Genomic DNA, 13,138 nt, shown 5'->3' on the forward strand with positions numbered 1-13,138 from the left:
AAGGAAAAAAACATATATAAGTCGCACTGGAGCAGGGGTGCTCATTTTGTCGATCACGAGCTACCGGTCGATCTCGGAGGGTGTGTCAGTCGATCACCAGCCAGGCATTAAAAAAATAGTCCTAAAAATGAGCGATCATAAATCTTCACTATGACGTCACTTTCGTCACTTGATTGACATTCACGGGACCCGAGGGTCTTCTGAGATGACACTGGCTTCTGCCAGCTCATTAAAATTACCGACTGGAAGGCGAGAAACACTTTATTTCAACAGACTCTGGCGCCGTACCGGTCGTCAAAACTCCAAAGACCGACTGCACAGTTGCACAGTTGCGCTAACAAAATAAGAGTCTCAGAAAGCTGGCGTGCACAAGCTAGCAAGCTACGGAGTTTGCCGACAATGTATTTCTTGTAAAGTGTATACAAAGGAGTACGGAAGCTGGACAAATAAGATGCCAAAAACCAACCACTTTCATGTGGTATTGGACAGAAAGGAGGACTTTTTTTCTCCTCCATTCGAAAATGCCGACGTTATCAGCACCACTGTCTGATTCCAATCAATGCAAGTCATCAGAATCAGGTAATACACCAACTTATATTCTTGTCTTCATGAAAGAAAGGAATCTATATGTGTTAAACATGCTTGTATTATCTTTAAACACCTTTAACTTGTTAACAATATTAACTATATGTGTTAAACATGCTTGCATTATCTTTAAACACCTTTAACTTGTTAACAATATTAACTATATGTGTTAAACATGCTTGCATTATCTTAAACACCTTTAACTTGTTAACAATATTAACTATATGTGTTAAACATGCTTGTATTATCTTTAAACACATTTAACTTGTTAACAATATTAACTATATGTGTTAAACATGCTTGTATTATCTTTAAACACCTTTAAGTTGTTAACAATATTAACTATATGTATTAAACATTCTTGTATTATCATTAAACACCTTTAATTTATTAACAATATTAACTGTGTTAAACATGCTTGTATTATCTTTAAACACCTTTAACTTGTTAACAATATTAACTATATGTATTAAACATGCTTGCATTATCTTTAAACATCTTTAACTTGTTAACAATATTAATTATGTGTTAAACATACTTGTATTATCATTAAACACCTTTAATTTATTAACAATATTAACTATATGTGTTAAACATACTTGTATTATCATTAAACACATTTAACTTGTTAACAAAAACATATATTTCATAAATAAGTAAATATAAATTATATATATGGATGAGGTAGATCCCCACGACTTGATCAATTGAAAAGTAGCTCGCCTGCAGAAAAAGTGTGAGCATCCCTGCACTGGAGTATAAGTCGCATTTTTGGGGGAAATGTATTTGATAAAAGCCAACACCAAGAATAGACATTTGAAAGGCAATTTAAAATAAATAAAGAATAGTGAACAACAGGCTGAATAAGTGTACGTTATATGTAGGGCTGCAACAACTAATCGATTATAAAAATAGTTGGCGATTAATTTAGTCATCGATTCGTTGGAACTATGCTATGCGCATGCGCGTAGGCTATTTGTTATTTTATTTTATTTTTTTATTTTTTTTATAAACCTTTATTTATAAATTGCAACATTTACAAATAGCTGAGAAACAATAATCAAAATAAGTACAAAACAGCGCCAGGGCAGCGCTGAGGCTACGTCTCTTGAGGTGCCATTAAGCTAGCCAATGATGTGTCATGTGCAGCTCACGTGACGACGTCGTCTCCTTTGCTGGAAACATTCGAAAAATGGCGCAGGAAAACAGTACGGATATTTCAGCGGAAAAACATCTTGAGGTTATTGCTTCAATGGAGAAAAGTGTACGACCTACGTCGTCAAAAGTGTGGGAACACTTTACTTTAAAGGGGAACATTATCACCAGACCTATGTAAGCGTCAATATATACCTTGATGTTGCAGAAAAAAGACCATATATTTTTTTAACCGATTTCCGAACTCTAAATGGGTGAATTTTGGCGAATTAAACGCCTTTCTATTATTCGCTCTCGGAGCGATGACGTCACAACGGGAAGCAATCCGCCATTTTCTCACTTTCGTCGGTGTGTTGTCGGAGGGTGTAACAACACGAACAGGGACGGATTCAAGTTGCACCAGTGGCCCAAAGATGCGAAAGTGGCAAGAAATTGGACGAAATTTGTTCAAAATACGAGGCTGTGGGGAAAGCCGACGAAATGGTCCGTCGTTTGTTCCGCACTCTTTACCGACGAAAGCTATGCTACGACAGAGATGGCAAGAATGTGTGGATATCCTGCGACACTCAAAGCAGATGCATTTCCAATGATAAAGTCAAAGAAATCTGCCGCCAGACCCCCATTGAATCTGCCGGAGTGTGTGAGCTATTCAGGGACAATGGACAGACTTCAAAGAAGACCGTTTCCTGCAAAATGGCACGGAAGTACAACATTGCTTTAGGAGCACCTGAAAAGGAAACATGTTGGAGCCATGGATGAAGGGAATAACTCACAGTACATAACTTTTTAAGTCCATAGTGGCAACAGGCATTCATGAGTTCAGCTTTTTTGTGAGTGACGTTAACGTTATGCCTTTGTTGCAACGGGGGGCTGATAGTGTGTCTCCGGCACATTTGACTCCGTTTTGAGAGAGAAAACGCACGGTTACCAATTTAGAAATAAACGTAACGGACAGAAATATATCAGGTTGGTTTCATAGTGGATCAATGTAAAGCTATATAAATATATTTAGATTTGAGTGACGCTTTAGTATAACTAAACGTTATGAAGGTGCTGGAATATTTCATGCTATTATTCAGAGGCAGCCTAAAATGAATCCTTTATTATTCACCACAGAAACGTGTACAATATCTGATTCACTTCTGATCTGATGAGTTACATTTCTGTGTTATTATTGCTGTATGCTGCATCCCCAATGTCCAGAACATGGTGCCAGTATGCTGGGTTTTTTCAATAAAATACTGGAAAGGATAGAAATGTAGTTTGTCTCTTTTATCCGATTATTAATCGAAGTAATAATCGACAGATTAATTGATTATCAAATTAATCGTTAGTTGCAGCCCTAGTTATGAGGCATAAATAACCAACTGAGAACGTGCCTGGTATGTTAACGTAACATATTATGGTAAGAGTCATTCAAATAACTATAACATATAGAACATGCTATACGTTTACCAAACAATCTGTCACTCCTAATCGCTAAATCCCATGAAATCTTATACGTCTAGTCCAGGGGTCGGCAACCTTTACCAGTCAAAGAGCCATTTTGACCAGTTTCACAAATTATAGAAAATAATGGGAGCCGCAAAAATTTTTGAAATTTTAAATGAAATAACATTGCATACAAAGTTTTTATTTGCTTTGTGCTATGTATAAACCAGGTGTCTCAGACACGCTGCCCACACCTTTATATGGAATTTTTAAGCTGGTGCGGCACGCAGGTTTTAAATGAATAGCGCTTGTCAGCGTCATGCGTGCCGTGATAGTACAGCATATAGCGCCCACTACAACCAGCGTGCCTGTTCAGACACATGTTGAATGGAGCTTCCGCTTGCTCACGTGGGTGACAGCAAGGCATACTTGGTCAACAACCACACAGGTTACACTGACGGTGGTGGTATAAAAAAAAAACTTTAACACTCTTACTAATAATGCACCACACTGTGAACCCACACCAAACAAGAATGACAAACACATTTCGGGAGAACATCTGCACCGTAACACAACATAAACACAACAGGACAAATACCCAGAATCCCATGCAGCCCTAACTCTTCCGGGATACATTATACACCCCTGCCACCAAACCCCGCCCACCTCAACCGACGCACAGAAGGGGGGTGGTAGCAGGGGTGTATAATGTAGCCCGAAAGAGTCAGGGCTGCATGGGATTCTGGGTATTTGTCCTGTTGTGTTTATGTTGTGTTAAGGTGCAGATGTTCTCCCGAAGTGTGTTTGTCATTCTTGTTTGGTTTTGGTTCAAAGTGTGGCGCATTATTAGTAAGAGTGTTAAAGTTGTTTTATATGACCACCGTCAGTGTAACCTGTGTGGCTGTTGACCAAGTATGCCTTGCTGTCACGTACGTGTGCAAGCAGAAGATGTATATTGTATAACAAGTGTTGGGCTGGCACGCTGTTAATACAGATTGTAGAGGGTGCCAAATGTTGTACCATCATGGCACGCCCTTATTATAGCTGTAAGGGTGAAAATCGGTGAATATTAATCCCGGGAGTTTTCTGCGAGAGGCACTGAAACCAGGAAGTCTCACGGGAAAATTGGGGGGTTCAGCAAGTAAGCTGCTGAGCCGCATCAGAGTGATCAAAGAGCCGCATGCGGCTCCGGAGCCGCGGGTTGTCGACCCCTGGTCTAGTCTCTTACGTGAATGAGCTAAATAATATTATTTGATATTTTACGCTAATGTGTTAATAATTTCACACATAAGTCGCTCCTGAGTATAAGTCGCAACCCCTGGCCAAACTATGAAAAAAACTGCGACTTATAGTCCGAAAAATACGTTATGTCTGTTGGTGTCTCTGTGTCGACTTAAATGCACATTTGTACAATTGGTCATCAAGCCGTTTAGAAATAGACCGACATTAGGGACCCACCTATCGGCGAATTCACCTCTGTGTCTTTCGCTCCTGTCAGGTGGGCATCAGGAAGGTGTTCGCAGAGGTGCTGCCCTCCCACAAGGTAGCCAAGGTGGAGCAGCTGCAGCAGGCGGGAAAGAGGGTTGCCATGGTGGGCGATGGCATCAACGACTCGCCAGCTCTGGCCATGGCTGACGTGGGCATCGCCATAGGAACCGGCACAGATGTAGCCATTGAGGCAGCGGATGTGGTGTTGATCAGGGTGTGAATGCATTACTTTTTAAGAGTGACATTGTGACTGTGGTTCCTGCTTCATTGGTGTTGATTTGTTGTCATTTAAATTACCTCAGACTAGCAAGGCATTTAAACTTGGGAAAAAGGCCTCAAGTCACATTTCCTACTTTCTTTATTAATAGCCCTTGATTGTTGTGTTGACAGAATGACCTGCTGGATGTGGTGAGCAGCATTGACCTCTCCAAAAAGACTGTCAAACGGATCAGGATCAACTTTGTCTTTGCACTCGTCTACAACCTGGTTGGCATTCCCCTCGCTGCAGGTACATGACACTCGGATTCCAAAAGGGATGCAACATTTGCAATGGCCGATTTCTACTGTACATATTAGAGTATTAGAGTATTAAACCCAACAATAATGTGTGAAACAAGTGGTAAATTAACAAGAATAAATGGCAGAATACCATACAAATGTAAATGCCTCAGATCAGCATCTGCTGTCTTCTTCTATGCTATGTATGATTGTTAAAACACTTCATGATCAAACAAACCAAAAACTTAAAGGGGAACATTATCCCAATTTCCGAATGGTTAATACCATTAAAAATCAGTTCCCAGTGGCTTATTATATTTTTCGAAGTTTTTTTTCAAAATTTTACCCATCACGCAATATCCCTAAAAAAAGCTTCAAAGTGCCTGATTTTAACCATCGTTATATACACCCGTCCATTTTCCTGTGACGTCACATAGTGAAGCCAACACAAACAAACATGGTGGATAGAACAGCAAGCTATAGCGACATTAGCTCGGATTCAGACTCGGATTTCAGCGGCTTAAGCGATTCAACAGATTACGCATGTATTGAAACGGATGGTTGTAGTGTGGAGGCAGGTAGCGAAAACGAAATTGAAGAAGAAACTGAAGCTATTGAGCCATATCGGTTTGAACCGTATGCCAGCAAAACCGACGAAAACGACACGACAGCCAGCGACACGGGAAAAAGCGAGGACGAATTTGGCGATCGCCTTCTAACCAACGATTGGTATGTGTTTGTTTGGCATTAAAGGAAACTAACAGCTATGAACTAGGTTTACAGCATATGAAATACATTTGGCAACAACATGCACTTTGAGAGTGCAGACAGCCCAGTTTTCATCAATTAATATATTCTGTAGACATACCCTCATCCGCGCTCTTTTCCTGAAAGCTGATCTGTCCAGTTTTGGAGTTGATGTCAGCAGGCCAGGGAAGCTAGGGTCGATAGGGGGTTTAGCTCGCTCATCTGCGGGAACAAACTGCCGCCATTGCTTGCCGTGCTACCGAGGTCCTTTGTCCCTGAATTGCTCACACACTCCGGCAGATTCAATGGGGGTCTGGCGGCAGATTTCTTTGATTTTATCGTTGGAAATGCATCTGCTTTGAGTGTCGCAGGATATCCACACATTCTTGCCATCTCTGTCGTAGCATAGCTTTCGTCGGTAAAGTGTGCGGAACAAACGTCCAATTTCTTGCCACTTTCGCATCTTTGGGCCACTGGTGCAACTTGAATCGTCCCTGTTCGTGTTGTTACACCCTCCGACAACACACCGACGAGGCATGATGTCTCCAAGGTAAGGAAAACAGTCGAAAAAACGGAAAATAACAGAGCTGATTTGACTCGGTGTTTGAGAAAATGGCGGATTGCTTCCGAGAGCGAATAATAGAAAGGCGTTTAATTCGCCAAAATTCACCCATTTAGAGTTCGGAAATCGGTTAAAAAAATATATGGTCTTTTTTCTGCAACATCAAGGTATATATTGACGCTTACATAGGTCTGGTGATAATGTTCCCCTTTAAGTGTTGACTTCAGTGCATGTTGTTCTTTCTCAAGCAAAGACACAAACACAATAAACTGATATGGTTTGCCATTATTTTTGTTTTTAGAAATTTTTACACTAATTATGACACCCTTTATTCTCTTTTATTTCAAATGCTAATATTCTTAAATGTTTGTTTGTTCAAATACAATTTAGTTCTCATAAGGAATTAAGAATGAACAAAAACAAACATATGTGTACATTTGTATAAATACAGTGTAAAGTACTGTAACTGTATTATAACTACCGTATTTTTCGGACTATATGTCGCAGGTTTTTTCATAGTTTGGGGTGCGACTTATACTCAGGAGCGACTTATGTGTAGGGATGTCCGATAATGGCTTTTTTGCCGATATTCCGATATTGTCCAACTCTTAATTACCGATACCGATATAGACAGTGGTGGAATTAACACATTATTATGCCTAATTTGGACAACCAGGTATGGTGAAGATAAGGTCCTTTTTTTTTTAAAATAATTAAAATAAAATAAGATAAATAAATTGAAAACATTTTCTTGAATAAAAAAGAAAGTAAAACAATATAAAAACAGTTACATAGAAACTAGTAATTAATGAAAATGAGTAAAATGAAGTGTTAAAGGTTAGTACTATTAGTGGAGCAGCAGCACGCACAATCATGTGTGCTTACGGACTGTATCCCTTGCAGACTGTATTGATATTGTACCGAGGATGTCGTTGTGGCTTGTGCAGCCCTTTGAGACACCTGTGATTTAGGGCTATATAAATAAACATTGATTGATTGATTGATATATATTGATATATAATGTAGGAACCAGAATATTAATAACAGAAAGAAACAACCCTTTTGTGTGAATGAGTGTAAATGGGGGAGGGAGGTTTTTTGGGCTGGTGCACTAATTGTAAGTGTATCTTGTGTTTTTTATGTTGATTTAATAAAAAAATGAAATAAAAAATACCGATAATAAAAAACGATACCGATAATTTCCGATATTACATTTTAAAGCATTTATCGGCCGATAATATCGGACATCTCTACTTATGTGTGAAATTATTAACACATTACCGTAAAATATCAAATAATATTATTTATCTCATTCACGTAAGAGACTAGACCAGGGGTCGGCAACCCGCGGCTCCGGAGCCGATCAGTCTGATGCGGCTCAGCAGCTTACTTGCTGAACCCCCCAATTGTCCCGTGAGACTTTCGGATTTCAGTGCCTCTCGCAGAATTAATATTCACCGATTTTCACCCTTAAAGCTATATTAAGGGCGTGCCGTGATGGTACAACATTTGGCACCCTCTACAATCTGTATTGACAGCGTGCCAGCCCAACACTTGTTATACAATATACATCTTCTGCTTGCACACGTACTTGACAGCAAGGCATACTTGGTCAACAGCCACACAGGTTACACTGACGGTGATCATATAAAACAACTTTAACACTCTTAGTAATAATGCGCCACACTTTGAACCAAAACCAAAGAACATCTGCACCTTAACACAACATAAACACAACAGAACAAACACCCAGAATCCCATGCAGCCCTGACTCTTCAGGGCTACAATTATACACCCCTGCTACCACCAAACCCCGCTCCCACCCCTGTGCGTCGGTTGAGGTGGGCGGGGTTTGGTAGCGCAGGTGTATAATGTAGCCCGGAAGAGTTAGGGCTGCATGGGATTCTGGGTATTTGTCCTGTTGTGTTTATGTTGTGTTACGGTGCAGATGTTCTCCCGAAATGTGTTTGTCATTCTTGTTTGGTGTGGGTTCACAGTGTGGCACATTATTAGTAAGAGTGTTAAAGTTTTTTTTATACTGCCACCGTCAGTGTAACCTGTGTGGTTGTTGAGCAAGTATGCCTTGCTGTCACCTACGTGAGCAAGCGGAAGCACCATACAACATGTAGCTGATCAGGCACGCTGGTTGTAGTGGGCGCTATATGCTGTACCATCACGGCACGCATGACGCTGACAAGCGCTATTCATTCAAAACCTGCGTGCCGCACCAGCTTAAAAAATCCATATAAAGGTGTGGGCAGCGTGTCTGAGACCCCTGGTTTATACATAGCACAAAGCAAAAAAAAAATTTTATATACAGTGTTATTTCATTTAAAATTTCTAAAATGTTTGCGGCTCCCATTGTTTTCTATAATTTGTGAAACTGGTCAAAATGGCTCTTTGACTGGTAAAGGTTGCCGACCCCTGGACTAGACGTATAAGATTTCATGGGATTTAGCGATTAAGAGTGACAGATTGTTTGGTAAACGTATAGCATGTTCTATATGTTATAGTTATTTGAATGACTCTTACCATAATATGTTACGTTAACATACCAGTTGGTTATTTATGCCTCATATAACGTACACTTATTCAGCCTGTTGTTCACTATTCTTTATTTATTTTAAATTGCCTTTCAAATGTCTATTCTTGGTGTTGGCTTTTATCAAATACATTTCCCCAAAAAATGCAACTGATACTCATACTTGCCAACCCTCCCGGATTTTCCGGGAGACTCCCGAAATTCAGCGCCTCTCCCGAAAACCTCCCGGGACAAATTTTCTCCCGAAATTCAGGCACACAATATAAACAGCGTACCTGCCCAATAACGTTATAACTGTAGAATGATCGAGGGCGAGTTCTTGGTTTCTTATGTGTGTTTATTGTTAGGCAGTTTCATTAACGTCCTCCCAGCGCGGCAACAACACACAACAGCAGCAGTCACTTTTTTGTATACCGTAAAGCAGTTCGTCTGCCGTAAACAGCAATGTTGTGACACTCTTAAACAGGACAATACTGCCATCTAGTGCATTTATTTGATGAAAGCACTTTTGTGTGCCACACAGCAATGCATCATCAGAGGGCGTTCAGCATGGTTAGAAAAATAGTGACAAATAGAACAAGGATGGACAATTCAACCCTTAACTCAACAATGAATACCGTATTTTCCGCACCATAAGCCGCCCTGGGTTATAAGCCGCGCCTTCAATGAACGGCATATTTCAAAACTTTGTCCACCTATAAGCCGCCCCGTGTTATAAGCCGCATCTAACTGCGCTAAAGGAATGTCAAAAAAACAGTCAGATAGGTCAGTCAAACTTTAATAATATATTAAAAACCAGCGTGATGTGGGCGCGCATGGAGTCGTATATCAACATGGACAGAGCTGCGTGAAAAAAGCCACCCGGCCTCTTCGCGTAAACTTACCTTAACCACTCGCTCATCTTTTCTTCATCCATCCATCCCTTCGAGTTAGCTTTTATGATGACGCCGGCTGGAAAGGTCTCTTTTGGCAAGGTCTTCCTTTTGAATATCACCATGGGTGGAAGTTTCTGGCCATTGGCATGGCAAGCTAGAACCACAGTGAAGGATGACTTCTCAGTCCCTGTGGTGCGAATATTCACCGTACGTGCTCCCGTTGTATCCACAGTGCGGTTCACAGGAATATCAAAAGTCAGTGGAACCTCGTCCATGTTGATAATGTTCTCTGGCCGGATCTTTTTTTCAGCTATCTTGTTTTTACAATATGCACGAAAAGTAGCCAGCTTTTCTTGAAAGTCTTTAGGCAGTTGCTGTGAAATAGTAGTCCGTGTGCAGATGGAGAGATTGCGTCTTTTCATGAACCGGAAACCTGTCGCTTAGTAGGAGCCATTTTGTGGTCTTTACCGATGTAAACACACAAAGGAAATGAAACGTAATATCCGCGCGCTTCTTCTTCTACGCGGGCGGGTGGTTGCTTACAGTAGAAGAAGCAGCGCTTCCTGTTCTATGGGGGCGGGTGCTTACCTTGGCGGTTGCTTGCGTAGAAGAAGAAGCACTTCCTCTTCTACGGGGAAAAAAGATGGCGGCTGTTTACCGTAGTTGCGAGACCGAAACTTTATGAAAATGAATCTTAATATTAATCCATATATAAAGCGCACCGGGTTATAAGCCGCACTGTCAGCTTTTGAGTAAATTTGTGGTTTTTAGGTGCGGCTAATAGTGCGGAAAATACGGTAGATGAGTGTTATGTGTGTGTATATGTGTAAATAAATGAACACTGAAATTCAAGTATTTCTTTTATTTATATATATATATATATATATATATATATATATATATATATATATATATGTAATACTTGACTTGGTGAATCCTAGCTGTAAATATACTCCTCCCCTCTTAACCACACCCCCTCCCCACCCCCCACCTCCCGAAATTGAAGGTCTCAAAGTTGGCAAGTATGCTTATACTCCAGTGCGACTTATATATGTTTTTTTCCTTCTTTATTATGCATTTTCGGCCGGTGCAACTTATACTCCGAAAAATACGGTAGTTCAACCCAGATTTTTGTGCAAGATATTTTTAACCACATTTAATTCCCCTCTTAGAGACTGGCTTGCGGGGGAAATACCCACATCGTCATCATGTTTTCACTAAATAAATTAAGACATTTAAGACGCTTGCAGTAAGTTGTTGTTGTCGCGGTTCGTCAGGTGTGTTCCTCCCAATCGGTCTGGTGTTACAGCCGTGGATGGGCTCTGCTGCCATGGCGTTGTCTTCAGTCTCCGTCGTTGTGTCCTCCCTTCTCCTGAAGTGGTAATGTGATCGTTGATGAATATCTGCATGCACATGTTCAGCCTTCTAACGGTGTGTGTTTGTTTGTAGCTACGCCAAGCCCAGTGCAGAGAAGCTGGAGGCCCAACTGGGCAACGTCAAGCGGCAGGGCAGCCTGTCCGACGTCAGCGTCCACATCGGCATGGGGGAGCTGCGGCGACCCTCGCCCAGGCTCAGCCTGCTTGACCGCATCGTCAACTACAGCCGGGCATCCATCAATTCGCTGCGCTCCGACAAGCACTCGATGCACAGCTTGGTGCTCAGCGAGCCCGACAAGCACTCGCTCCTGGTGGGGGAAGCGGCGTGTGAGGAGGAGTTCTGCTGAAGCCCGCCATCACAACACGGTCAAGCAAATGTATCACATGCTGAAGGAGCTTAACGTTGTTAATGGCCTTACCTTGCCACTAAGGGTGCCTCGGGCTTCACAGAGAGAGCGTGTGCTGCCTCGTGTTTTCTTCACGCTCAACCGGCTGATCACAAGCACTTCAGAGCACCCTTCTCGTCCTTTCCCTGGGGTCGGAGCTCTCGGGCGCTCTCTCGACCTAAAGAGTGATGCTCGCACAATCCCAAAGACGTATGTTTTTAGCCCCTTTTCCCTTTCAGTGTTGATTAATTCAGAGTATTTATACATACCTTATTTATATTATCTTCCATCCGTGTGTGTGGGGAGAAATGGGTGGAGCCAGTGTGTAGTGCCATTGGAAAGCCTAGCACATTCCAAAGTGGAGCGCCACAGACACGACAGGTTTCACATGTTTCCATGGCAACGGTGTGTGGGCCCGCAGCTGCTCGGCTCATACGAGCTTTTTTTCGGTGACTGATCTTAATTTGCTGTTACATGACGAGGTTTTTGTGCTGAGGCTTGCAGTCTTCTACGTGCATCAGTACAAGTTGGATGGTGTTTGTGTTACTGCCTCAGAGCGTATGGCCGCAAGGTATCAACAATCAAATACACAAGTTGTGGCACTAATTGAATATTATAGTCATGAATGGGCACTGTTTTTTCCCCCCTTTTTTGCATTACGATCAGCTTTTTTTAAAGTACAACACTGCCACTGCCAGACTGTTCAAAAAAAACATTCACAAAGCTTCACGTGTGTGCGGCCAAACTACGCTTAAAGTTTCCTCTGATTGTTCTTCAAAGCATATTGTGCCTTGGAATTAAAAACTCAACATAATAGTGTTGTCATGAACCTGAAGACGGCGCTCTCAATGTATCCATTTTTTTTGTTTTATTTCATCAAAAAACACATCGAGTCAGTGTACTGCACAACCAAATGCCATTTCATTTTTAGAAATACGTGATGTGACTTCATCCTCTGAGGGTGTACACGCAGTGGAACCTCACAAGTCGGACAAACTTGGAAGTTCAAACCTTCAGAAAATGTTGTGTTCAGCGAGCCATCTAAATGATCGACTATTCAAGTGTTTCATTGGGTTTTTGGTGATGTCTCCCAACTGATGGCAAAAAAGTGATGATAATCATGGAATTGAAATCCAATGATTGTTTCTACAAACCCCGTTTCCATATGAGTTGGGAAATTGTGTTAGATGTAAATATAAACGGAATACAATGATTTGCAAATCCTTTTCAACCCATATTCAATTGAATGCACTACAAAGACAAGATATTTGATGTTCAAACTCATAAACTTTATTTTTTATTTTTTTGCAAATAATAATTAACTTAGAATTTCATGGCTGCAACACGTGCCAAAGTAGTTGGGAAAGGGCATGTTCACCACTGTGTTACATCACCTTTTCTTTTAACAACACTCAATAAACGATTGGGAACTGAGGAAACTAATTGTTGAAGCTTTGAAAGTGGAATTCTTTCCCATTCTTGTTTTATGTAGA

At 41.1% G+C, this 13,138-nt stretch overlaps 1 protein-coding gene across 1 annotated transcript in view; it reads left to right on the forward strand.

The window, feature by feature from the left end:
- The window catches only part of atp7a (ATPase copper transporting alpha), a 43,624-nt gene extending 31,144 nt beyond the window's left edge, over window positions 1-12,480 (forward strand). The window contains exons 20-23 of the mRNA XM_061930447.2: window positions 4,670-4,873; window positions 5,050-5,167; window positions 11,161-11,263; window positions 11,333-12,480. Coding sequence (XP_061786431.2) covers window positions 4,670-4,873; window positions 5,050-5,167; window positions 11,161-11,263; window positions 11,333-11,606 — 699 coding nt within the window. The 3' untranslated portion in view covers window positions 11,607-12,480. The remainder of the gene's footprint in view (window positions 1-4,669; window positions 4,874-5,049; window positions 5,168-11,160; window positions 11,264-11,332) is intronic.
- The last annotated feature ends 658 nt before the right edge of the window (window positions 12,481-13,138 follow it).

The sequence above is a fragment of the Nerophis lumbriciformis genome, linkage group LG36, assembly GCF_033978685.3.
Source record: "Nerophis lumbriciformis linkage group LG36, RoL_Nlum_v2.1, whole genome shotgun sequence".
In the NCBI taxonomy this organism is placed as follows: domain Eukaryota; kingdom Metazoa; phylum Chordata; class Actinopteri; order Syngnathiformes; family Syngnathidae; genus Nerophis; species Nerophis lumbriciformis.